The sequence below is a fragment of the Wolffia australiana genome, chromosome 1, assembly GCF_029677425.1.
Source record: "Wolffia australiana isolate 7733 chromosome 1, ASM2967742v1".
In the NCBI taxonomy this organism is placed as follows: Eukaryota; Viridiplantae; Streptophyta; class Magnoliopsida; order Alismatales; family Araceae; genus Wolffia; species Wolffia australiana.
Window position 1 is genome coordinate 6,563,403 of NC_135835.1, and position 27,024 is coordinate 6,590,426.

The 27,024-nt window shown below is 44.8% G+C and overlaps 2 protein-coding genes across 5 annotated transcripts; one reads left to right on the plus strand and one right to left on the minus strand.

Annotated features, from left to right (window-relative positions):
- Nucleotides 1-148: 148 nt before the first annotated feature.
- On the plus strand, nucleotides 149-23,048 carry LOC144703621 (uncharacterized). 4 transcript variants are annotated; one of them, XM_078575847.1, is made up of 11 exons: nucleotides 149-594; nucleotides 942-998; nucleotides 2,943-3,011; nucleotides 9,276-9,381; nucleotides 9,471-9,603; nucleotides 12,324-12,538; nucleotides 12,635-12,905; nucleotides 13,149-13,401; nucleotides 13,709-13,834; nucleotides 22,331-22,627; nucleotides 22,758-23,048. In XM_078575847.1, exons 1-11 carry the CDS (start codon nucleotides 532-534, stop codon nucleotides 22,875-22,877), a joined length of 1,710 nt encoding a protein of 569 aa, XP_078431973.1. In that variant the 5' UTR covers nucleotides 149-531; the 3' UTR covers nucleotides 22,878-23,048. The 4 variants fall into 4 exon arrangements, with proteins under 4 accessions (XP_078431973.1, XP_078431958.1, XP_078431981.1 ...); XM_078575832.1 differs by having other exon boundaries at nucleotides 150-594; nucleotides 2,968-3,011; XM_078575855.1 differs by lacking the exon at nucleotides 942-998 and having other exon boundaries at nucleotides 151-594.
- Nucleotides 23,049-23,167: 119 nt separating this feature from the next.
- LOC144703642 (Nucleotide/sugar transporter family protein) lies at nucleotides 23,168-26,997 on the minus strand. Its single transcript, XM_078575868.1, has 7 exons — nucleotides 26,708-26,997; nucleotides 26,475-26,626; nucleotides 26,188-26,396; nucleotides 26,011-26,104; nucleotides 25,266-25,432; nucleotides 24,417-24,587; nucleotides 23,168-23,568 (listed from the first exon to the last, which is right to left on the minus strand). Exons 1-7 carry the CDS (start codon nucleotides 26,781-26,783, stop codon nucleotides 23,343-23,345), a joined length of 1,095 nt encoding a protein of 364 aa, XP_078431994.1. The 5' UTR covers nucleotides 26,784-26,997; the 3' UTR covers nucleotides 23,168-23,342.
- Between the last annotated feature and the right edge of the window lie 27 nt (nucleotides 26,998-27,024).

Consider the following 27,024-nt stretch of genomic DNA (forward strand, 5'->3'; position numbering starts at 1 on the left):
TTTGAAATAAAATATCTGGTTGAATAATTAAAATAAGATACCATCTTTTATTTGAGGGGCAGAAGTGTAACTACATAGAAATAAATCAAAATCGAATTAAAAAAAGAAAAGCCCGGGAAAAAGAAATAGGAAGACGGGGAAGGGTTTAAGAAGACACAAAACCCCACTCAACTCTCAACTGAGAACCAAGATTTAGAGAGGGAGAGACAGCGGCGGCCGTAGTTCTCTGCTACGATCTGCAGTCATCTTCGTTCTCTTCATCTTCATCATCTTCCCCAGTTTCTTCTCTTTAACTGTGTTTCTCTTATCCTGTTCTTGAAGGCGTTAATTTGTTTCTTGCTTCCGATCATCTTCATTTTTTTTTGTTTTTCTTTCGGCCCTGTTCATTTATTTGTAGTCGTGTTTCACCACGATTTTACTGTGTTGGGAAGATTAGTGGAGGGGAGTTCATGGATTCTGTTCCTGGCGACGTCCTGGAAGTCGTCCGGGAGATTAAAGAGATTTCAGCTGGACATTCCGAAGAGGAGATTTATGATATGCTCAGAGAGTGCTCCATGGATCCCAACGAGGCTGCTCAGAGGCTTATTTTTCAAGGTATCTTTGTTGGCAGGTTCCGTTCAGTGGAATTGCTGCTTTTGCTGAAGGCTGCAATTATGCTTCATTTTCTAAGAAATTTATTTTAATATAGTTTATTATGATCGGATTGCTTTTTGAGATATCAGATATGGCATATTTACCGATGTTGCAATTCTTTCCTCTTTCTTTTCTTTTAAGGTCCGCAATATGTCGCCTAGTGCTTCTCAATGATGAATGGGTATACGTTCTTTGGGGTAGTCATCTTGTGTTTCTTAGTTATTTATCTGTCAAAGAGCTGCATTTTATGATTTACATGATTATTTATCCAATTATCTGATCATTTTGAAGGATTTGGACTCTTATAGGTTGGTCCTGTTTATGTTATCAACCGTTGGCAGTGGTTCTGGTCTTCGAATTCACGAGTATGGACATGGAAAATCCATTTAGAAGAATGGGCAGTTCAACTTTATCATTTTCCTTCTCTCACTTACCTAGTTTCATGTGCTAGGTAGTATATGTTTTAATTCAAAAAACGTTGTCTTTGGATTGCCACCTTATTGTAATCGTTAACCAATTTTTCTCTCATTATGTAGCAATGTTTTTCATTTTGGTTATTTTCAGTGCGTTGCTTTCATCCTCTGCTGTTTGTCTTTTCTAGGAAGCTTATTTCAGATATTTCATTGTTTTTTCCCTCTTTGTACTCGAGTAATTTGCCGAAAATGAGAGCTTTTCCCTTGGTCCTCAGTTTTTATACTCAAAGATTTATGTCAACATGTGCCCACATTAGGTTAAAAAATAACCTGGATAAATGTATTTCGTTTTTTTCTCCTTGATAATAATTTCTTTCTTACCGATCAAATCAGTTTGCTATCTACGATCGATCATTCATTCCTCTCAATATCCATCGGAATATGTTTCTCTCTCGAAGTCAAAATACTTTGTGAGGTGATCCGTCATGAAAAATTTTAATTTTTTGTTATTTGTTTTGTTTTACCAAATTTCTGAGTCCCCTCATCTCTACGTTCAACTTTTATAGTTTAAATACTCATAGATCTCTCAAATTACAACGCAAGTCCTGTTTCTATAATCCATCTGTTGGTCAATATTTTTAGTCTATTGTTATTTTAGTAATTCAAACTTTCGTTTTCTTATATTACGTTTGTATTTATTAGCGGTCCACATGCATGAAGTTGTCTTTTCTTACTTCCCACGTTAGACACTAGCTCAAGTGGGCCCAGACCACTTGTAACTGGTATCAAGTCTGTTACTATAGACAAACCCAATTAGGAGAAGGAGACTGGGCAGCACTGCAGGTGTCTGATATGATGTGATGTTGTAACTCAATGATTCAACCAAATTCAAGAAGATAATCCTTCAATAGTCTGGTACTTCCCAAGCAAAAGATAGATATATGTCGAGCTTACCTCGGTTTATGGAGAAATCGGTGAGAGATGAGTAGGAAAAAGCGAAATGTAGAAAGAGAACAGATGAGTGAAGAACCTTGCGACCTCCCTCCCTCTTCAGTTCGCAGACACTCCAGCTCCCAGCCTTCAGTCTCAACGACTATATCTGGTAACGAATTCTTGGAAGACAAGACTTTATATGCCTGGCCTCCTTGCTCCTTATTCAAAGTTCCTTGGAGTTGGAGTTCACGTGTGTGATCCCACACGCGTGTCTTGATCAATCGGGCTCTAATGTGGAAATGTTGCCGATACTTCTTGGAAAAGAACGTATCAGTGGCAACGGCTTGGGACTATTCAAACCCTGACCTTGAAATTTTTACGGAGATCCCCTCAATCCTGTGGCGTAGATTTTTTTTTTTGTTCTCTTTTGTTTGTAACTGTTTGATTGTGTAATGTGTTTTGCCAGATTTTGAGCTGGACATAGTGTGAGATGGATATAGTGCAATGAGGATTTCTCATCGGCCACCTAAGATGGATGTAGTTCGATTGTAATATATTTTCAACATCTTGGAACCATTCAAACGCTGACTTTGATTTTCTTATGGAGATCCTTTCAATCCTTCAATGCGCACCAAAAGTATCGATAACTTACTGTTATCGTGTCATTGAAAATGTTTTGATTTAAATATGTGATGTGAGATGGATATATTGTTACGAGGGTTCTCACGTGCTGCCCTTGATCTCAACTTGGGTCGAATATTTCATATCGTTCAGTCCACTCTATATGTCTTATATAGGCAGAAGGGGCCATACATTGTTACATAGAGACCACTTAAAACAAAAAAAAAAACGACAGAACCTCTCCGTGTCATCTGACATGTTGGAGTTCCCAGAATAAGTCTATCATCTGTTTGTATGTTTTCTAAGTGCTTTTGAGTAATTGGTTTTATTTGCTATTGACAGTTCTATAATTATTCTATGATTGTAGACCCCTTTCACGCGGTCAAGAAGAAGCGAGACAGAAAAAAGGAGGTATAAAATTGTAATCCACTTTTCGTCTTCTATGTTAAATGTACTGAATGTAAGTCATGTTAAATAACTTGGAAATTGGTCTTGTACCAAGAGGATTGATAGGGCCTATGCTCAATGGTCGGCTTTGATATTTTACGTTTTCTGTGTCATTTGAATAAAAGTTTCTGTTAAGAACAGTCTGTGCTCCTCTGATCTCTCCTACCCACCAGGGCCTCTGATGCCTTCCTCCTGTTTTGTCGGCTTGGGTTTGGGAACGTACGAGGGACACTCAAATGTTTACTCTGGGGCCTGCTGAAATAGTGGCCGCATTGCACTGGACCTAGGCCCCACTACTTTTTTGTTTTACTTCTCTCGTGAGCATGAAGTCTTTAATCAATTCTGTGATGTAATTGTACAATGTAATTCTTGTACCAGTGTAGCAGTTAGAAGAATCTTAAACGTATTGTTGAATACGATGTAGACAAAAATCAAAATGAAACTGAGAAGGATTCCTATCCACACAAGTGAATATGGATAGCAAGAAGGATAAATGTGGGAGGAGGTTGTCTCTTGCCTCCGGCTGCTCTGGCCTCTTGGTCTCTAACTGGATCTGATGTCCCAATTTCTTGAAACACTGTGAATGCCCCTGTCTATTAACAAACGTAACACATGAACAACCCTTGAAGCAGGATATTCCCCACATGTGAATATTCTGCTAAAGCTTATCAAAAACTAGAAAAGAAACTGTGGGCCAGGGACAGAAACATGGCCTACTTACAAATACTAATGAGAATTTGAGTCATTTATAACTGGGATTCAATTGCAGTTCGGGAGAGAGAGAGGGCATAATTGACAGTCTCTGTGTTTTACATATGAAAGTTGTTTTTTCGATGAATGGAGAAGAGAGAGAGAGGAGGCAGGGCAATGGGAGGAGCCTGCCGCCTAGGGAGATCAAAATAAAACTTAGAATTTGCTCGCTTTCATTTGTTTGCTGCCTGTTTTTTATAGAAAACACCTTACTGAAGTATAGAATGTCTGAAATATCCAGCAGGCTGACAATCTCTCTGTAGCTAGTATAGTTTGCGCACAGGGTAAAGAAAAACAAAGGATAACAAGCTGGGACTTCACACCTCCAATGGCATGGTAGCATCTGTTTATGAGATGCAACGCAGATCACTGCTGTGGAGGTTCCTGCTGATGCAGCAATGCCCACTCTTGTGATTCTGCGAGGCTTGTCCTTCCTGATGTCATCCGCCTTACAGCATGGCCTGCCTGATGAAGTGGCTTCTCTGCTTCCGCAGTTTCTTCACTGATGCGGCTTTTGATGGCGAGGCTCTTTTCCTGATGTATGGCTTCCACTGTTGTTGATCAGGGCAAGCTGCGTGCGCAGGCCGCGGGTGCTATGTGCTCAGGCGCCGAGGACGCAAAGGCGTGGGCGCTACACGCCGTGCACGGGGGGGCTGTGCTCGCAGGCCATAGGCGCCGCACACGCAGGCTGTTGTCGGCGAGCAGGCAGGGGCGCTAGGCGCCATATGCACAGGCCGCACAGACTGCGCGGGCAGGCCGTGCATGCTGCGCACGTGGGGCGCGGGGCGAGAAGCATTCCCCCAGTAGACTAAGGCATGGCGCATAGTTCTGAGACGGTTTCGGGGCATAAGACACCCGCACGGGTAGTGCTGTGGCACGTAAGTGCCTAGGCTTGGGGCATAGAGCACAGCGGTGCCAAGACGCACCACAGCGGTAGAGGTGTGAGCGCAGGTGTCGGTGGCATGTGAAGCTTCTAGACTGGGACTGAGCATAAGGGTGCAGTGGAATGTGTGGTATGACTGACCGGCAGATGCACTGAGGGCTGTGACTCACGGATGTGAGGCGTCCAGCCCAGGGGCATGCTTGTAGTGGTGATGTCCGCAGGCAGGTGCTGGGGCTGCAGGCTTCAAGGCACAGGAGCGCCACTACCCAATGGCGCGTTGCGCTCCGTCACATTACTTCGGTATCATCCCTGATCTACCCTAATGGCTGCGATCTCTGATGTAATCCTATTCATTATAATGCAATGTCCCTTTGATACTAAGGGTCAAGCCCTACCCTCTCTCCTTAATCTCCAAGCAATCTAAAGCTGTCCGAAGAGACTTCTGCTGTACTAGTGAAAGCTGCTCAACATTCCTGCCCGAGCATTGAGGCTGGGACGTGTTCGATCCAAGCATTGTTCTTAGCTTCGAATTGATCGCGTGACATTTGGTATCTACTGCTAATCTGGCTCTGTCACCGCACAGCTATGGCACTCAGTTATGCCATTGACATGTTGCTATTGGTTGACATGGCATTGATTTAGAGCTCTGGTGAGCTTCCCACTTGGTCATATTCACCATTAACATAACTGTCAACTCCCTAGTAAAGGCTGAGATATGCTGCGGTGTTCATATCCACAGTCAAATCCCAGCCAAGTGAACTCATCTGCTGCTCTCATTCCCATTGCCAAATTGTGTAGTCTCTTGTCTACAGAGGACAAGAGGCATTCTTGTCACACTTTTTTGGAGCTCCGAAACTGTACACATAGTAATATTACTGAAACATGTTGACTGAGTCATTCACCAAACTCTCTCGACTTTATTGATGTTGTTACACTGAAGAACTCCCTCACAGTTGAGCTTCCTGAGCGAGATCTGTCGGCTAGTGTTTTTGGAAAAGAAAATTGTATTTTTTCTCATTAGCTCCCATAGTCTTATGGGTTACATAGTGGGCCCAAACTAACTGGGCCGTAGACACTTACACATAGAAAGTACTTAAGAGAAATACAAGTGAGAAGGAAAAAGACATAAAGGAAATAAAAAAAGACTTGACAAGATCCCTTGTTGACCGATGCCAAACGTAAGATTCGATGAAGAATAAATAAATCTGATTGAGGATCTGTTTCCAGCTTTACTGTGGATGCATGTCAAAAAGCACTTGGCTGCGATACTGACTATCTGGCGAGACATTTTCTTTTTGTCCATGGGTGTCTTGGCCTAACTGCCGAGGAAGCAAAAGTTTAATTGGTTAAGGAGAGTCAAGGCTCCCACATATTGATGGCTCCCAATGATCAGTTGCAAACCAATGCTGAATGCCACACATTTGCTCACGTGTCATGGATGATGGTTTCTGTATATTTAGAATATTCTTCTTGTAGAAAATTTAGAATATATTTATCTGCTCATAAACACTTTCTTTTAAAAATATCCACAAACACATGGAAAATAATTAAGGAATCATGACTACAGTTTCATTCAGGGGACTGATCAACTGCATGATTTCACCGAACCACTGGTTGTATAAAGGGTAAAGTTTTGCAGCGTGACCTCAAATGTTGGTCAGCGTGAGGCAATGGTGGAAGAGTTAAAAGGTTAACGATGTGGTCTGACCTCACCAGGCGACCGGTCTCCACTGAACTCTTTAGCAACCTCATCCTGAAAGTGCTTCCGGTGACAGACATCTGCATTGGCTTTTGTTAGAGGCGCAGCCATTTGATCTTCAAGGAGAATGTCCAGTGGACTTGAAAGCCAATGGGAATTCAATATACATGGCAAAAATAATTTAAGATGTCTAGCTTGCGATGGGCATGACTCACATCAGAATGTTTATCCCAGGCATACGGTTGGAGAAGCTTGCCTTAGCCTGGGAGTATTGCTTACTTAGGTAACGATCAATGTAGGATACTAAGAATGAGGCTCAGAAGTCAAGTTAGAAACGCGCAGAAGAAAATAAGATGTTAGAAATCCTTGCACTGTTCCTGACTCCGATCCTCACACTCGGTGCCAGACTGATGTAGATTGTGCATTCTACATCTGGGGTGCTACAGAAAAGGTCCACCGGAATTACCAGACCAAGCCTGAAGAAATAAATTAGCTCAAGTGACAATAAAAAGAGAATAAAAGAACTAAGATGAGAAATCTTCTTCCAGGGATCTTGTTGTGTTTTCATTGATGACATATCAGGCCTGCTCAATGTTATGATCCCCATGGAGATCTAACAAAATCAAGAAATGGAACGAGGAAAAAAGAGGAGAATGTGAGAGATGGAAGAGGTAAGAGAGAAGAAGAGAGAGCAATAGGTGAACAAACTCTCAAGAACCTCCGAATCGGGAGTTCTTGCCCTCACGAAAGCCGAATACAGCTACTCGTGCCAAGAAACCGCAAGGTAATCATTCATCAGAAGTCCCACCAATGACCTTACAAGGCGGTATTTATAACCCTAGGATTTCAAGAATCTGTTATCTCATCAGGACTCTAACAATACTTCCCCCATCGGCGACAGCTTGTCCTCAAGCTGTTCAAGAGGATGCCCTGGATCCATTATTAGACTTCTAGTTGGCGTAGGAATGGGTAGCTGGATCCTAGATTGGGTTGATGTCTGCCTTGAAAATAGAGGTGATGATGGCATTGTTTTCGGTGGAGGTGCAACCAATGGAGTCAGCTGCAGCCATGGTATTGATGTAGAAAGCATTGCTGGCTTTGGCTGGCGGCATTAAGATGGAGATCCATGGCAACTGGGTGGCAACTGGCAGTAGGCAGTGATGACTCCCACAAGGACAGTACAGTAGCAGTGCCATTGTGTATCATGGTGGCGGCCACAGCAAAGATGAAAGACTCGGCGGACAAAGTAGGATATGGATATGGCATCAGCGGATGTTGAAGACATCAGGTAGTGCGGTGGTGGCAACGCTGAAAGAAGAGGGCTGTGCAATGGTGACTTCAGCAGTAGATGGAGTGACATGCAGTGCAGAGGCAGCTGAACGCGATAACATCTTAGCTGGATCATGACAGAAAAAAATGTTGGGTCAGTTGTGGCCCTGGGTCGTGGATGGTATTCCCCTATTGGGCCACAAGAGGTGGGCCCAACTTTGAGTGCCCAGTCCGGGTCTTTCTTTGTTCTGGCCCAAAGTTTAGCGCTTGGGTCAATTCGTGCAGCCCGTTCTGGCAGATGGGTTTCGTGAACCCTAGTTTGCGACGGACAGTCATTGTTACAGGTGTGTCTGGGGCGCTGTGACGGCATCCATGAGAGTGGATGGAGCAATGGGTTAGGCCTTGGCCTCTGCAGTACAAGGCTGAGCAGTGGTAGAAGCTGTGGTTGCATCTCGTTGAAAGCAGAGAAGGAGAAGTCTCCAGTGGCATTTTTGGAGGTGTTAGAGATGGCGGCCACGGTGGACTCAGCAACTAGGGTTGCAGGTCCAGCCATTTCATTTTGCTAAGTTGCTGGAGCTTTTGCCAAGGCATTTACAATTTCCTTTGTAGCAGGCAGAGCGACATTTGCAGACAACACTGCTACGGCGTTTGAAGCGGTGATGGATGTAGCTTCAGTAGTGGCAGATCTGGGAGCTATGCCTGATGCAGCATCTATAGAGGATGCATCAGCGGCAAAAGAAACATCAGTAACAACAGCGTCTATGGAAGTTCTGGCATTGCCTGATGCAATTCTTGACGATGATTCATTGGCGGCGACGAATCTTGGAGTGGCTGTTGGAATGTCACCTAATGCAGCTTTTGCAGAGGATGTGTCTGTGGCAGGGGATCTTGGAGCGGCTGTTGAAGCCTCGCCTGATGCGGCTTCTGTAAATGACGCGTTGGCGGCGGCTAATCTTGGAGCGTCGCCTGATGCAGCTTCTGCAGATGACGTGTTGACGGTGGCAAATCTTCGATCGGCAGTGGCTGGAACTGCCGACACAACAGAAATGGCAGTGATTACTGCAATCTTCTTTTCCTTCTTGATTGGTTGAGGTTGACCATAGATTTGCATCAATTCCAACAACAATTGCTCTACATTTTGCAGACTTCGCTGGATGCTGGCGAACAAATCCAACTCTATTGTCACAGGTCGCAAGAACTTCGGCTCTGATTCCAATGTTATGATCCCCATATATATATTTTTGTCAAAAAAATATAGATCCCCATGGAGATGGTCAGGACTCTAAAAATAAATGCTAGAAGTTGCTCACTTTCATTAGCTTTCTCTCTGTCTTATATAGGCAGACAGGATATTATACTTTTGTTGAAAACACCTTATCGCTATTTGGAATGAGAAAAATACCCTGCTGGCAGACAAGTATTTTATTCTTATCTGAAACATTGGGAATTATTAATTTTCATGTCTTCTTAAATAACTTCAGTAACTAGACTTGTTCTGTAGTGCAGTTGTTTTTTGTTGTGATGACTTGGTTTGCAGAATTACTGCATTTTTCTTATCTCCACAGTAGGCACATTTTCAATGGGTCAGTGTATTGAATTATCTGTATTTATGTTCTCTTTGTGGCAGAATTTAAGCGTCAAAGCACAGTCAGATTCTCAATTGAAAGTACAAAACAACAAAAGATATTATGGAAATGGAAGAGGAGCATATTCATCTCGCTACATATCACATGGTAATCTTGGCTCTCATTGCCACAGTTTTTGTGCCTTAAAAATCTAGCTTCCCCAAATAGATTTTCAATTTTAACGGTATTTATCGTAGATTTTGGAGCAAAGACAAATCATATTTCTGGCAAAGAGAATGGATTCACTCTGTTTCCGTCTAAGGAAATAATATCTGCTTCTTCATCTGAATCATTAGAGACAGCAGATAAAGTGGACGATTCACAATCAAGGTATTTTTTGTTTTAACATATTTTATGTTGTGGCAATTCATGCAGTAGAGCTAATTCTCCTGTCCAGTTAAAGGACCCCACTGAATTTGATCAAACTTCTTATAAATTTACTCCTTCTCTATGATAGATGCAGATAAGATACCCATCAATATTCTTTGACCTGGAACTCTGAACAGCTATATCCAATCGGAAACTATTTTTTCCTTAATTTTTATTTCAGTTACTATGCCTGGCCATTCCCTGTTATGGGCCAATACTAATCCCCATCATTTTATCAGAAATCAATTGATATCTTAGTCCAAAAAATCCAGCCCTGTTCCTCCTTGCTGGTCCTCTCCAATGCTGCCGGCTCCCTCCTGTGAGGGCTGGGGTTTCAGAAGTGGCCAAAAAAATCATCTATTAATTATCCTAGCTGGTTTAAATACCAGCCAATAAAACACATGGGTAGGGACCCATTTACTCGAGTGAATTATTACCTCCTGGGAATAAGGCGCTTATTAATAGTACCAGAGAAACTGCCTGGTCTTTCAGGCGATCATTGGAAAATGGAGTTGTTGGATGATACGGTCCCTTTAAGGATGTATGAAAGAAGAAAGAGAAGAGGACAGAAAGATAGGGGCCAGCTGGCGCTGAGCTGGCAAAACAACTTACAGTTTCTTGAATAATAGTTTAGAAAGGAAATAAAGAAAGCGGAGGTTATAAATAAAGGTGACGGGAAGGAGAAGGGGATGGAGGCTTTGTTGTTTTCTGGAAGCTGGCTATTCTTGAGGAGAGAGGGCTGCATTCGGTGTGAGTCTCTTCAGGGGTCGTGGCTGCAGAGAAGAACGAAGACGACGTCAGGGTGTTCGTACAAGAGAAGGAATGAGAGCGTGGATATTCTGTAAGTCCAATTTACAGCATTTTCTTTACCTTTCGATACGGAAGTGTATCATTGAAGCAGCATATTGAAGTGATGAAGGCAAATCAATGAAAGACAGGTGAATTAGTGGAGCTCCTACAGCAGCGTCGGGTAGGATAGAAGACCGCCTTAAGCATCTACCCCAAAAAGCTCCAAGAACCGCTTCTATTATTGCTGTTGCTGCAAACTGTTATCTTTGCCAAGGCAACCACTGTTCCAAGAACCACTACTGCTGCCATTTTATCCACCACTGCTACATCCACTGTTCCATTGCTGTCCCAACCACAGTAAAGGGCGTATCTGCTGCAGACGTCTGGAAGGCAGCCACATCTGCCTTGGTGGCAGCTCTAGCCACTGTCCCTATCAAGTCCACTGCCACCGTGCTGCCCGACGTAGCTGCATCAGTGTCTCCAGACAGCGGCAGGGTCAGCCACAGTCAATACCTCCACTTCAAGTACAACAGCTGGCCCCTCTGCCGTGACTCTAGATGCTGCTGTAACCGTCATATTCATGATTGGCGTCATGACGATGGCAATTCCCTGACTACCTCTGCAGCTGCAGACAAACAACCATGCTTGCTGCAGTCGCCTACGCAAGGCTTTTGCATGACAATTTGTGAAATCACCGCTCGTCTTTTTGCTGAAATGTCTCATGGAATTTTCTAGATCTTGACCAGCTCCATTGGAATGATCCATGGCAAAATCGCAGTTCACTTGCAGCCCAGCCAGGAATGACCTGTGGTAAAATTGCAGTCTACCTGCAGCCCAGATCATTAACAATCCATGAATCAGCCTCCAGTCTGCCTGTGGGCCAACCGTGACGCTGGCGGGGTTCAATGACATGCCCAGACCTGGATACAGTTTCTGCCTTGCCCTGGGTTTAACCCGATCCTTGGGGCCACCAATCCCTGGGACCGAGGGATTCAAGGGGTTCTGTTGAGCCAATGAGGGCCCTCGGTCATGTCACCCTGCTTTACGATTAACATTATGGCTAACAGCACCATGAATGCTGCCGCCGTACTGCCAGATGCTACCTTGTTGCTGGATTTCATTGCCATCCTGTCGCCAGTCACTGTCACCAATACCATTGTCTCTGCCAGCCATGCCGCTGCCATGACCACTGTCTCCACTGAATGATCTGCTGCTGCTATCATCAACTTCTCCATCTCTGTTGTAACAGTGGGCATCAAGCTGCTGCTGCAGCCCAACCTGGGTTTCAGGCGGGCTCTGCCCAGGCCCGCCATGCCATATCAGTGCAATTAGTTGGGGGAAACTGAGCTCTCTATTACCTGCAATGCTAATATCCGTCAACCAAGAAAGCTATGAAGCAAGATGACAAACAAGCGTCCCAGCTCGATAGGAGTGATCATAAGAACCAGCTTGATGACAAGCAAGTTCTTGAGGGGTGAGGTATTGGATACAACCCTCCAACCCATACACGGATCTTTTTATCATTCATCTTTGATAAACATCAATAAAGCCCCCTCATTAAGGGCTGAGAGGAAGTTAGTTGGAGAACAGGTGCAGATCCGGATCGCTGTCATGGTTGCTTTTCTATCTTTATTTCTATATCACTTTCACTTTCATTTCTTGCAGATCTGGACCTGCTGTGATGGTTACCTTTGTATCTTTCTTTCTATAATACTTACCTTTCTTGCTTCCAAGATCTCTTGCTGATATATCTGTAAAATATCTCTAACTAACTTTATTTCCTATTTCTATAACTTAAAGTTTAGTTTTCTTCTTAAATTTAATTTATATTTAATTGATTACTTATGATTTGATTCATTCTATCTCTCATGCCTATCTGCGTTTATTTCCAGGTACATTCCAGTGTCCAATCGCTCTTCTTATGTGGTTGGCTCTCTGCCAGTCACCGTTGGAAGTGAAACTGATGCTTTTTCTGAGTCTTCACGGTATGAAAATGAGGCGAAAGTGCCCTTAAATTCTCAACCATCAAATTCCCATTTGGGGTCATCAAGAGTTCGGATCTCTTCAAAGTACGAAAGTAGGCCAAGATTCTATGTTCCTCGGAAAGGTAAATATATGTGTTATCTTTCTGTCCCAGAAATGGGATTCCCCTTGGCCGATTTTCTTTATTTTAATCTTGGTTATTTTTACTTCGATTTTGCAGCAACTAGCAAAGAGTGGAAGCCGAAGCCAGCCGTCCATAATCCCGCGGATATTTTAAAAAAGAATTCCGAGTCCAATGTCAGCTCTCCAGAGGAGAAAATCTCCCAGCTTCAGTTAATGTTTGGGGATCTGTACTTATCCGATGGCATTGTCATTCCTAACCCTCAACAAATCTCTGATGTTAAAAGTGACTTTCTCAATGGAACATTCTCAACGCTGCTGAGAGAGACATCAACAAATGATCAAGAGAGCGTGAAGCCCTCCAATTTAGGGTGAGATATACTTCCTGTTTTACTGATCATATATTATTTCATCACGTTTGTTGTGACTTGGTGGCTTCCTTAGCTGGGTTTTATGGTTGATTGACGATCCAATTTTTAGATTATGAATAGAAGTAATCAGTCTTCGCAGATATGCTTTATTCTGAAGTGGTGACTTATTTTCTTCTTTTATTTTCTCGAGTATAATATTTAAGTCAACTGAGAATTCGCGATAATTATTGTTGCTTGAAGCAGCACTCAGAATATATGCTCAACTGAGAACGAGGAAGGGATCTCCCACAAGACAGAGTTGAAATCTAGGACTTCAGGAATTGAAATATGCCAGAAATCCGCCGTTGCTGAGTTTAAGCCACAGCAAGATGGAACTCAGCCAGTCGTCCAGCCTTCCCCAGTTTTTGGGCTGATTCCGAATCCAAATACAAGCCAATTTCCTCAGTTTGAAAGTTCAGAGATTCTTGCTCCTGATTCTTTTTCCTCCGGTTTCACTGTAAGTTGCCGAGAAGTTGTCATTATTATTTTCTTCATCTTTTTAGTTTTCATCTTGTGGATTTCTTTCTATCATAATTTCGGGGAGTTTTATGCTGTTCTATAGTTAAAAAAGGGTAAGCATACACTTTCCTCGTGCAATGTAGAACTACTGCTCTTAGGAACAATATTCACCCAACTATTTCGTTGTTTAACTTTATCAGGTACCATAACTGTAATGATGCCGACAAATTATATGCGTTAACCTTCAGCGTTCGCCCTTGTTTCTGGGAATTGTTTAACTTTGCATTTTCTTTCTATGAATTCAGATCCAACAGCCTTTGGATTCCTCCACTGGCTATTACGCTCAGGTTTATCAGGCCGCATCTGACCTCAACAGCTGCCTTCCTCAATTTCACGCTGCTTCCAAGCACAATGGGAATGGTTGCCAAGAGGTCTACATTAGTTCTTATGTCATTTCATCCATGCCATTCCATCCACCCATACATACATCCATGCCATAACATCCGTACATCCATCCACCCATTCACCCATGTCATTCCATCCATCCATCTTTGTCAATCTATCAAATCATACATGCATACAGAAATACATACATCCACGCCATTGCGTCCGTCCATCCATTTCGGGTTGATCACCGATTTCGGGTGATCTTCCCTCTTTTTCTTCACAAAAAAATCCACCCATTCATCCATCCATACATAAATGCTTACATCCATGCCAAAACATCAATAACTACATACAACCGTCCATGCATTTGCATCCACATCTTTGTTAACCCTAGGAGGGGGAAGTGGATCAAGAGAGATGGAGTGAGAAGGAAAATGGAATAATGTACCAAAGATGTTACAAGAAGAGGGTATATATATACCCTAAGTGAGAGAAGAGAGATAAAGGGCTAATGGGCTTATAGAACAGGGCCCATTAGCCCGATATAGGAATATATCACTAACACCCCCCCGCAAGCGAAGTATGGATGTCTTCCATACCGAGCTTGGACACCGCACGTTGGAGAAGTGGACGAGAAAGTCCCTTGGTGAGGACGTCCGCCGCCTGATCAGCGGATGCAACGAAGTCAAGATCAAAAATCCCTTCGTCAACACGCTCCTTAAAGAAGTAGCGATCACGCTCCATGTGCTTTATCCGTCCCTGCTGGCCCGGATTTAAGGCCAGTGCAATCGCTGACTTGTTGTCACAGTAAAAATGGATGGGACGGGAATACTCCACCCGAAGATCGTGAAGGATCCCGTAAATCCACTGACCTTCGGATGCCCCATCGGCGAGCGCGCGAAACTCAGCTTCCGCGCTTGAGCGGGATACCTTGTCTTGCTTGCTGCTCTTCCATACTGTATTATTACACCTTACACTTCACACCTTACACCTTACACTTCACACCTCACACCTCACACCTCACACCTCACACCTCACACCTCACACCTCACACCTCAAACCTCACACCTCACACCTCACACCTCACACCTCACACCTCACACCTCACACCTCACACCTCACACCTCACACCTCACACCTCACACCTCACACCTCACACCTCACACCTCACACCTCACACCTCACACCTCACACCTCACACCTCACACCTCACACCTCACACCTCACACCTCACACCTTACACCTCACACCTCACACCTTACACTTCACACTTCACACTTCACTTTACTTCACGTAATTCACTTCACACTTCACTTAACTTCACTTTACACACTTCACTTCACTTCACACACTTCACTTCACTTCACTTCACACTTCACTTCACTTCACTTTACACTTCACTTCACTTCACTTCACTTCACTTCACACTTCACACCTCACACCTTACACCTCACACCTCACACCTCACACCTCACACCTCACACCTATAACTCAAACACACCTATTATAATAATACAGTATTGAAAAAAGACACTTCACACCTTACACTTCACACACTTCACACCTATTATAATAATACAGTATTGAAAAAGACACATATAATAGGTGTGAGGAAAGACACATATAATAGTCTTACACTTCTCGCTCCCACCAGCCGGCGGATGGAAATGGACTGACTACCGGAGATATTCGTGTTACTTCGTCCGCACTTGTTTGTACACGAATGCGTGAGTTATACCGAGTACTCAGTAAATTATGGACCACTTCAAATCTTCGTTTTCGAGAGGGATGATCAACTCCGCAAATATCGATCGAAACTTGAACCCGTGTATAGGTATGAAATTTGAGAAAGAACAACAATTTAAATGGGTAGTCCGTATTCGTATCAGATCTATTCCCATGTTCCGATCTTTCCATTTTATGTACCCATTTCTTGGGTAAAGTCTCCCAACTATATTTGAAAATGGATTGGTTATCCATAAAGAAAGCTTGATTTTTGTTCCGCTTCTTGCTCTTAAAATTCAGAAAGACTTGTCGTAAATCGCCGATTGGGTTGGTCCGACCAAGAAAGGCATGGGAGTAGATAGGTTCCGAAGGTTATCCGAATTATCTTTCAGAAAACCTCACAGCACACTAATATATATATAATAGTCCAATATTCATGATCGGCTGTATGCTAAGCTTATGAATCGGGTATAGAACCCATGGGGATGCTTGGTTAGCATTTCGAATCCTACCTAATGTTTGCTTTTGTTTTTGTTGTTTTTGATGTCGAAACTATCCATGGGCACTGAGTTTATTTCTTGGGCTGGAATAGAAAATAAGCTTTGATTTTCGTGCTTACTCATCCGCGAAAAGGCGCGGAAGCGGTGAATCTTCAGATGAAGACGCGACTGATGGCGCGAGGAGCGTGAAGATGAAGATTCAGACGATGGAGCGGAGCAAAAAAAAGAAATAAAATAAACCATTGAGACAGTGTTGAATTCTATGGAATTTCCGTTACTTGACCGAACAACACAAATTGTTGTTTGTAATTTCAACTACATCGAATGATGTTTCGAATTATTTCATAACCACAGCCGCCTCTCTATGGAGTTGTTGGATCGCGATTCTACTTTGATCGTTATGGACTGGTACCAAACGACCTAATTTTAACAGCCAGCACAGTCACAATGAAAATGGCTCCTTCTTTAGTGAGATTATATGAACAAAAACCAAAGTCATTGCTAAGCTTATACTATTTCTTACGGTAGGAATGTTCAGTACCGATTCTTACGGGAGTCGATAAGTTGCAAGCGCCCCTATTCCGAATTGGATAACCCCAGTGATTAGCATCACCTGCCTTTCCTTCGGAAAGCCTATGCTATGAGATCTGGGCCCATACATAAGCGCGCATGGGAATAATACTCCAGAAAATCCTAAGCACAGATCGTATAGGCTTAGACCTTAATATCTTGATCTTACATCCAGGTATTGGACATCCATACCTTCGCCGACTCTGGCATCCGGGTGCTGTAAATGCAGGTTCTACCTATGTAAGCTCGGTAGATCGAATCTCCAACTAGAATAGCGAATATAAACCAGGTGATGCTAATCACCGCTCCATCAGTCGCGTCTTCATCTTAATTTTCCCCGCTTTCGCGCCTGTTTTCATACATATATATAAAGAAGACCAGTCATTATCCGCTCCATCAGTCGCGTCTTCATCTATCTTAATCTTCCCGCTCGTAAACTTCGCGCCTTCAGTCGCGTCTGAATCTTAATATTCACCGCTTCCGCGCCGCTCAAGCTAAAGCTGTAGATTGTATATCGATTTGTCTTAGCAGTTCCTTATGGGAACTTTTAATTCACCAACTGGTTCAATTAAAATATGTAACATTACCGATAGGTTCAGCATATCCACTAAGAGGAAAGTCTTTTCGTAATGGATGACCCTCGAAACCATAATCTGTTGATATACGGCGTAGATCTGGATGATTGATGGAAGAAACACCAGACATATCCCATACTTCTCGCTCCCACTAAGAGGAAAGTCTTAGTGGGACACATATCCCACTAAGAGCCAAGAGTTATAAGTGGGAGGAAAGACACATATCCCGGGGCAACCTTTTAGGTATGCAAGTACCCGGTGGGCGGCCTGGCGATGAACCTCTCGAGGCGAGTGCATAAACTGACTAAGTAAGTTGACTGCAAAGCTGAGGTCGGGCCGAGTGTGTGTCAAATAGAGCAATTTCCCCACCAGCTGCTGATACTGATAAGGATTCACCAGTGGAGAGTCCTCTCCTTTGCCCAATTTGACGTTGGGATCAATGGGAGTGCTCACCGGAGCACACTCAGTCATACCAGTCAGGGTGAGCAGGTCAACGGCATACTTCTGCTGCGAGACGAAGATCCCCCGGGGGGAATAAGCCACCTCAAGGCCAAGGAAATATCTGAGGAGGCCGAGAGTCTTAATCTCAAACTCCTTGGCCAGGGCAGCACTGAGACGGACAGCTTCGGCAGCATCGGAACCCGTGAGCAAAATATCATCGACGTACACTGCCAGGATAGATACACCGGTCGGCTGATGACGGAAGAACAATGAGGCATCACCGTTGCTCTGAGTATACCCTTCGGCTTTCAGAACGGAGGAGAAACGGCCGAACCACATCCGAGGTGACTGCTTCAGTCCATAGAGGGACTTCCGCAATCGACAGACGGTGCCGGGAGGACCAAGGGTGTACCCCTCGGGCTGCTTCATATACACCTCCTCCTTCAGATCGCCATGTAGGAAGGCGTTCTTCACATCAAACTGCCGAATCCCCCAATGGAAGTGAGCTTCCAGTGCCAAGAGAAGACGAACCGTTTCCATCTTCGCCACCGGGGAAAAGGTCTCGAAATAATCCACTCCATATGATTGGGTGAACCCCCGAGCGACGAGGCGAGACTTGTACCGCTCCAGGGTGCCATCCGCATGATGTTTCTTGGTGTGGATCCACTTGCAATCCACCACCCTCTTGCCAGGAGGAAGGGGGACCACATCCCACGTGTGGTTCTTGAGCAAAGATTGCATCTCCTCGTCCATCGCCGCTTTCCAATGAGGAGAAGCTATAGCATCGGCTACACGGCGAGGAATGGGATCCGACTCGATGCGAGTGAGAAACAGCCGGTAGGGAGTACTCAGCCGGTCGAATGAGAGAAAATGAGATAGAGGATAGCGGGGTGTGCGAGTGCACTGACGAACCCCCTTCCGAAGGGCGATAGGCCAACCCAGCTGTTCCTCATCATCGATAGAGGGCTGAGCGGAATCGTCCGACGGAGGATGAGCGGAAGCGAGAGGTGGGGGAGACAAAGGTGCGGGAAGGGAAGTGGAGTCACCCGCACAAGGGAGGATAGGATCATCCTCGGATGGGAAGAAAGAAGCCAACTCACCGGGAGGAGAGGAAGAGGACTCACCCGAAGAGGGGAGATCCTGTGAGGACGGAGCTGGAGAATCCTGGCCAGTGAGAATGCCCGGGGGAGGAGGCGGCAAGGGTGCCGGAAGCGAAGGAGTGGACAGCACGTCCAAGGACCCCTCAGGTGTCACCGACGGAGAAGAAAGGACATCAACGGGAAAAGGATCATGGAGAGACGAGGGTGGCGTTGGAGCAGTGGGCTCCACACTCGGAACAGGCCCCAAGTGGGGAGCCGAAGGAGCCTCATCCAACGGGAGGCGGGATGAGGAAGAGTAGTCCCCGAAATAGGGTTCATGCTCGGCAAAGGTGACATTTGCCGAGATGAAGAAACGCCTTGTGGGCGGATGGTAGCACCTGTATCCCTTCTGGAGGGATGCGTAGCCGACGAAGATGCACCTCAGAGCACGAGCATCGAACTTCGTCCGTGATGGAGAGGTATCGTGGACGTAGGCGGTGCAGCCGAAGACCCGAGGAAGGAGACCCGTCCGCAGAGAAATATCCGAAAAAGTCGCATTCATCCGGTCCAGGGGGCAGGAGAACTCCAATGTAGGGGAAGGAAGACGATTGATGAGGTGGGTACTCGTCAAAATCGCCTCACCCCAATACTGCCAAGGCACCTGGTAGTTCACCAACAGCGTCCGGGCGGTGGAAGTGACATACCCAATGCGGCGTTCTGCCATACCGTTCTGCTCCGGCGTAGCTACACATGAAGTTTCGTGGAGGATTCCACGATCCGCAAAAAATGAGGCAAGTGCGGTATTGACGAAGTCGCGGGCATTGTCCGACCGGAACCGCTGGATACCACGACCAAACTGAGTCTGGACCATGGCGCAGAAATGTCGGACGGTGGATGTGACCTCTGACTTCGTGGTCAGCAAATAGACCCACGTATACCGGGTGGCCTCATCCACAAAAATCACGAAGTAGCGGTGCCCCCTCAGACTAGGCTGCGGGGCCGGTCCCCAAACATCACTGTGAACCCGATACAGCGGACTCTTCGTATGCATTTCAGAGGGAGTAAAGGAAGATCGACGATGCTTGGCCAACTGACAGGCTTCGCAAACAACACTCGATAAGTCGAGTCCAGTACATAAAGAAGGGAAAACTCGCTGCATAGTAGAAAAAGGAGGGTGGCCAAGCCGCTGGTGAGCCAACTGGAGACGTCCTCTACACTGCTCGTCGGCTGGTCGAAGTGCCCGGTGCACCAAGAAAGTAGAAGAGCGCCCCCCGTCGTCCAACAGTAGCAGTCCATGTTCCCGCCTAATCGGTGTAGTCCTTCCCACCTTGTCAGACAGAAACATGCCGTCAGGTTGGAGGTGAAAGGAGCACATAAGGGCATCAACAAGACGTTGCGGAGACATGAGAATGGCCCGCAAATCAGGCACATGGAGGACGTTGTTGACCACACCGAGGCCATCCACAAAACTGCCCGATTCCGGCCACCCGGAGACGTCCACTGCCCGCCGTAAGAACGGTACGGCTCTCACGATGCCTCTCGTACAATACAAACCGGTCATTGAAGGGGGTCATATGCTCGGTGGCCCCCGAATCAAGAACCCACGTAGTATCAGAGACGAGAGGTGAGTGAAGAGCCGTATGACCACAGTACCACTCAGAGGAAGGAGAGGGCTGAAACGCACCAAAACCGCCGAAGTAGGACGTGGACTGGGTCTGGGTCTGAGTCTGAAGGGCAGCCATCTGGGACTCCATTTGGTCACGGAGACGAGTGAAGTCAGCCTGGAGTTGATCGATGGTGGAAGCGGAACTGCTCGTGCTGGTGGACGTGGCGGCAACCAGGGCCTGTCCGTCGGCGACTTCCTTCTTCTTCTGCTTGTGCTGGAACTTCGGGGGAACACCATGGAGTTTCCAGCAGCGGTCACGAGTATGCCCCACCTTCTTGCAGTAGGTACAACTGGGGCGAGTCGTGGAGTCGGAAGGTGTCGCCAAGAGGGCCGCCGAGTCAAGGGCCGGCGCCGACGGAGTCCCATGGAGTGCAAAATGACTTTCCTCCTCTAGGAGTTCCGGGAGGAGCTCGTCGATGGTCGGGAAGCCTTCTTTGCGATGTAGGGCGTTGCGGCGAATGTCATGATACTCGCGGTTGAGGCCATTGAGGAACCCCATGAGTCGCAAAAGAAGAACATCTTTCCAAATTTTGCACGTCACATCGTCAGGCGGTAAGTAGTGATCCACTTCGTCCCACAATTTCTTGTGGGCTAAGGCATAGTCGGAGATGCTCATTGTGCCTTGACGAAGGTTGTACGCCTGTCCCACTAACGCAAACAGTCGCCAGTAGTCGTTGTCCCGACCACAGTACGTCTTCGCTTGATCCCAGAACCCCTTCACCGTCGTCGGGTAAGGAAAACGCTGCCGAAAATCATGGGACAGCGTATGCGTGTAGAGCCACCCCAGGACAAACTTCTCTTCCGCATTCCACGTGGCGTAGTGGACATGCGTCGGTTGGAGCGGAGCCTCGGTGCAGTGCTTGAACAGGAAACGTGATTCCAGGGTGGTTTGGACGTAGCGGGTCCATTCCAGTAGATTCGGGCCCCGAAGAAGAGTAGATTCGGGGACCGCTGGGAGGGGACTCACAATTTTGTAGGAGAGAGGCTTCTCGAGGAAATCGGCATCTTCGAACGGCATGATGTCAAGTTTTGGGTGCGGGACGGCAACCGGTTAGAGGGGCGACCGGCGTCGGAGAGGCAGACGGCCAGAACAGGGCCTGGAGGACGTAATGGGGCCGTCCAGGGGGCGGATGACGGAATGGATGACGAAAAACAGTCTCGGGATGACGCACAGATGAAGAGGATGACGGAAAAATCGTCCGGATGACGGTTCGGACGGGTCGGTTGACGGTTCGGACGGGATCGGTTGACGGTTTGGACGGGATCGGTTGACGGATCGACTCGGGATGACGCGCCGGGATGACGGTTCGGCGCTTGCTGCGGCTGCCGCCGCGGCTCGGAACGGCCGTCAGACGCCAGAAATCGAAGGAGGAAGACGGTATGGAAGATTTTGAGGATGAAAATCGGAAGAGGAACGATTTTAAACCGAAAAAATGACTGGAATGAAGAAGAAATTGCGGAAGCGGAAGGGGAAGTTCCGCAAGAGAATGGAGACGAAGTTCCGCGTGACGAAGATAGTCTGCGCGGGGAATGTTCGTCCGGTAGAGGGATCTCACTCCTTAGAGAGCCATTGGCTCTGATACCATGTTAACCCTAGGAGGGGGAAGTGGATCAAGAGAGATGGAGTGAGAAGGAAAATGGAATAATGTACCAAAGATGTTACAAGAAGAGGGTATATATATACCCTAAGTGAGAGAAGAGAGATAAAGGGCTAATGGGCTTATAGAACAGGACCCATTAGCCCGATATAGGAATATATCACTAACAATCTTCAATGCCTTCATGTCATTCCATCCATCCATCTGATTCCACCCCTTATTTTCCATCGAACCACTCAGCCGTCCAAAAATCAATTTGATATTGCTGGGTTTGAGCAAAAGCAGCACCTATATCTTTTTCGTTTGGGGGTTAATTGCCTATTCCATCTCTACTACGAAACTGGACAGGAGAGTTAAATTTCTATTCTAATGCGCTTTGTCTGCAGATTCCCAGCAACGATCCACAAGCTCAAGCCCTGGCAGCAACCTCTTCCCTGCCGTTGACCCAGCAGCCTATTCATCACTTCCAGCCGTTGACCACTCACAATATACCAGATTACCCCCCAAATTATTATTCATACCCAATCTTCACCCCGTTCTATGTCATCCCCCAACTCATCACCAGCCCCAGCCTCCTCCCTCAGCCTCTTCCATCTTCATGCCCGAAAACTGGTTTTGAGGGAATTGACAACCTCGCCGGCCCTCACTTTGGAGATGCTGCCTTTTATGTTCATGGACCCCAGGTAGGTCCCTTTATTATTATTATTTCTTTTTGAAGAAGAGATCTCTTTAATTACTATCGTAATGCACTTAATCTTGCTTAGTCTTAACAATACTTGGGAGGGTAATCTTGGTTTTGGAAATTTGTTGCAGAGTGAAACTCTAGGACAGGACTTGGCCGGCACTTTCTACAGCTTCCCGCCGCAGCCGGAGGTCATAAGCCTTCCTAATGGGGTTTATCAGCTGCCTCAAGCTTCGCAACTGGATTGGTGAAATATTTACTAAAATTCGGAAGACTCGTCAGAAATCCGGGCCCCTGGAGCATGTAAATACGTGTTTCATTAACAGGTAATTTTATTGATTTAAAAATGTTGGAAAAACAAGAGGGTCGATTGTTTTTTTGTTAAATTCTTGGATGAAAGTATGAAAGACGATTTTCACCCATGGCGAGTGTTACTACACGCATCATTGATATGTCATTTCAACGCAGTACGGGTATTTTTGGTAATTTAATTCAACTTCTGTGCACCTTCCCATGATACAGGAGCGTCAAAGTTCTCATCAGTCATCAATAGATGTAATCTTATATAAAACCCATGCTTTTTATGAATATTTTATGAATGAAACAATAGAGAATTCAAACCATGGAGAACTTGTAAATACATGCGTCATCAACAGAGGTGATCTTATATTAAGATGAAAAGAGACCCATGAAACTAAAAAAGAAACTTGCATCTCTCAGTAGACCGGATTTGGGGTGTTATCATTTGTTTTGCTGATTTCAGCATTTTCTTTGGCGAGCTTTAGACTGAGCGAGGTGTAGAGAGACATACCGCAGAGGGCGATGGTGACGCCAAAGAGGCTCGTCATCCCCGGGTCAGAATCTAAGAGCAGATACCCACCCAACATGATAACACACGTCTTGAACTGGCCCAAGACAACATGGGATGTTGCAGATGTCGCACTGCAATTTAGGGAGAGATTGAAGAGAGAGAAGGTTATATGTTTCTGCAGTGTCATCACCTCTTGCATAAAAAATAAAGATTGTTGCTGATGCCCACAAATGGGTAATGTCATATTACTGAATGATAAGGTGAGCATTTTGCATCAAAGAAAACACTTAAATATAAAATCAAACACTGGAAAAAAGATCATCTATCTCAGAAACGCATAATCCTCTAGTAATGCAAAAATATAATGATTCTGAAAGATTAAAGACTTCGCTGAACAGCATTAGACGTTTTCCCAGATTTTGCATCAAAAGAGAGATATAACTAAAAAAATAATGATACAGACATGCAACAGTAACCCTCAAATGAAGAGAGGTTTTACTAAAGAAAACTTCATAAGTTTTGCCGATTAAGTGTCAAACAATAGTGCTATGGCACTATGTAGCACGTACCTCACATGCTACACAATTTGAGGCCATACCATCAATTCTATATGATTGTTGTATCTCGTATAGGGCTAAGACCAACCCACCCTAATACTCTCTTGTATTTATCGCTTACATTTGGCATTATAAAATGAGTTATTTTTCCTTTCTCCCCATTCTTCCTTCTTCGATCCAGAGCTCAGCTCCCAAATAGAACATAACATGCATATGATTTAGGGCTGACGGAGCACCAGAGACGAGTAAACTAAGAAGTTAAGAAGGTAGGATATATTATATATATCTTATATATCGGGAAATATTGTACAATTCTGCAAGTAAATTCCAGAAAAATTATATAATGCTACTCCCAAACAGATAATTTTCTGCACTTTCAGCATTTTTTTTTTGCCTCAAAGAGAGCAGAACAAAAATCTCACCCAAGCACCAAAGCGCCAGAAAGCTGAAGAAGAAACCCAAAGAAGGCAGACACAAGAACAGCAGAGACATTATTAAGATCCCAGTTGAAGGAGAGTATTCCAGGGGGATCCAGCAGGGGCATCAGAGTAACTAAGAAGAACACCGTCACTGGAGCTGTCTTCCACATCAATCTGCACAGCAGCCCAATTGTTGCCATAAATGGTAAAATCATTTGTATCTCCTAGACTTGAAAATGTCGTAGACCATGAAATCATATGCATCTCTCTAGACTTGAAAATGTCGTAGACCATGAAATCATATGCATCTCTCTAGACTTGAAAATGTCGTAAACCATGACATCACATGCATCTCTCTAGACTTGTAAACAATGTAGACCACGAAATCACAAGTTAAACTTAAAAACGTATAGACCATGAAATCGTCTGAATCCCTCTAGACTGGAGGATGTATCTCTCTAGACTTGATGACGTGTAGACCATGAAATCAGATGTATCTCTCTGGACTAGAAGATGCATAGACTGCGAAATCTTATGGTTCCCCTTTGACTTGAAAATGTATAGACCATTGAATCAGATGCATCTCTCTTGACTTGAAACGTGCAGAGCATCTAATCATCATTATCTCTCTAGATTTGAAAAGGAGTATACCATGAAATCATAATTATTGCTCTATAGTTGAAAACACATAGACCATGAAATCAGGTGTATCTATCTTGACTTGAAACGTGAAGACCGTGAAATCATATGGATCTCTCTAGACTTGAAAATGTATTGTCCACGAAATCAGATTTATCTCTTTCTCGACTTGAGACCGTAAAGATAATGAAAGATAGTTTGGCGTTCACTCACGCAAGCGCAGTCCAATTCTCAGACTGCTGAAGACTTGACCATAATATTTTATTAACAGCGCTTGGAATGATCCATGCTAATGCCACACAAGCACCAAAGAAATTAAATTCAAGGTCAGTGACAGTAGCAATAGCCACGCCAACTGATACGACAGCCAACGCGAAGACCTGCAAGAACAATGATCAACATTCCCAGGATTTAGTTTGGAATATTATCGACTCTCAAGGCAGCCTTATCAGTCAAAACTACTTGAATCTAATTATCCCCTCTCAAGGTGTTCTGATCAATCAAAATTACTACATTTTATTATTCTGCTCTCAAGACAACCGGATTAATCCAAAACAGTAGAATTTAATTTTTGGCTCTCAAGGCATCTTGACTAATCGTAGATGTTACGATTGGATTTTCTGATCTCAGGGCATCTTGATTTATCAAAATGACTAAAATTCATTTTCCGGCTTGAAGGCACCCTGATCAATCAAAATTTCTAAAACTTAATTTTCAGCTCTCAAGGGTTCCTTATTGATCAAAATAGCTTGAATCTAGTTTTCAGCTCCAGAGGCGCCCAGATTAATCAAAATTACTAGAATTTAATTTTCCGCAATCAAGTCTCCAGATTGATAAAAGAACTATAATTTAATTTAACTCTCGATGCATCATGACTACTCAAAATTCCTGTCTTATAAAATCCCAATAATTTTTCGAGTCAAATGGGAAAAGAATGATAAAATGCTACGATTGCTACCTTACGGGTCGAAACCTTCTTGCGGAATAGAATAAACTCGGCCAGGACGATGGTCGGAGTCACAGATATCTTGGCCATTTGGTAAAACCCAACGCTGTAAATGAAAAATAAAGTAGATTATTCTTCATAAAGATCTCAGTAGAGAAGATAATCAAACATTCTAATAAGAAGTATTACCTATTATGCTTTAAACTGACGTTGGCAAGGCCTGTAGAGAAAGCCATGACAGCACCCAGAGAAAAAAGAGAAGAAAAAGGAGTAGATTTGGATGGAGGGGATGGTGGAAGAAGAGAAAGCGACTTGAAGATAGCCAGAAGAATCCAAGAAGTCACGTAGTGAATCAAAGAAAGGAGAATTGGGAAATTGAATCCAACACTGCCCATAACCTAAAAAACAAAAAAATTAAAGCATTGATACATAATAATTAATCGCTCTTCGCAAGAGAAAAAAAAACGAGAACAAACCAATTTATTGGCGAAGATGATTCCAACTGCAACCATGAAATTAAAGGTCATAGACACAACAGGGCCGCAGACTCGTTTTTGCTGCCATTTCGCCCCTTCCGAGGTTCTAAAATCATGGTAAAGCGAAGCCCGGAGTTCTTCAAGAGCCCGCCCTGCAGAAAAAAATACGATTATGATCATCAAACCACGATAAAATCCAAATACCCCAAATGAAGACGGAGTAATTGAGTGACCATGAGCGCCAGCATCGCTGTCCTTGCGTTTGATGAACTTCTTGTGGCGATCAAACAATGAAAGGAAGAAACCCATTGCGGGAAATTGACGGGCATCAAGTTCTTCGGAAGAAGCAGAGCGAATGGCGGATCATGGCGAAGGCGTAGGAGAGGAGCCAGCAACATAAGGGGAAGAGTATACTCCTCCGCTGTCGCATTTCAGATGGCCGGTTACTTCGCGCTGCGGCGGCGTGAGCAATGACGTATCTTCATGAAAAACTCAGAGAGAGAGAGAGAGAGAGAGAGAGAGAGAGAGAGAGAGAGAGAGAGAGAGAGAG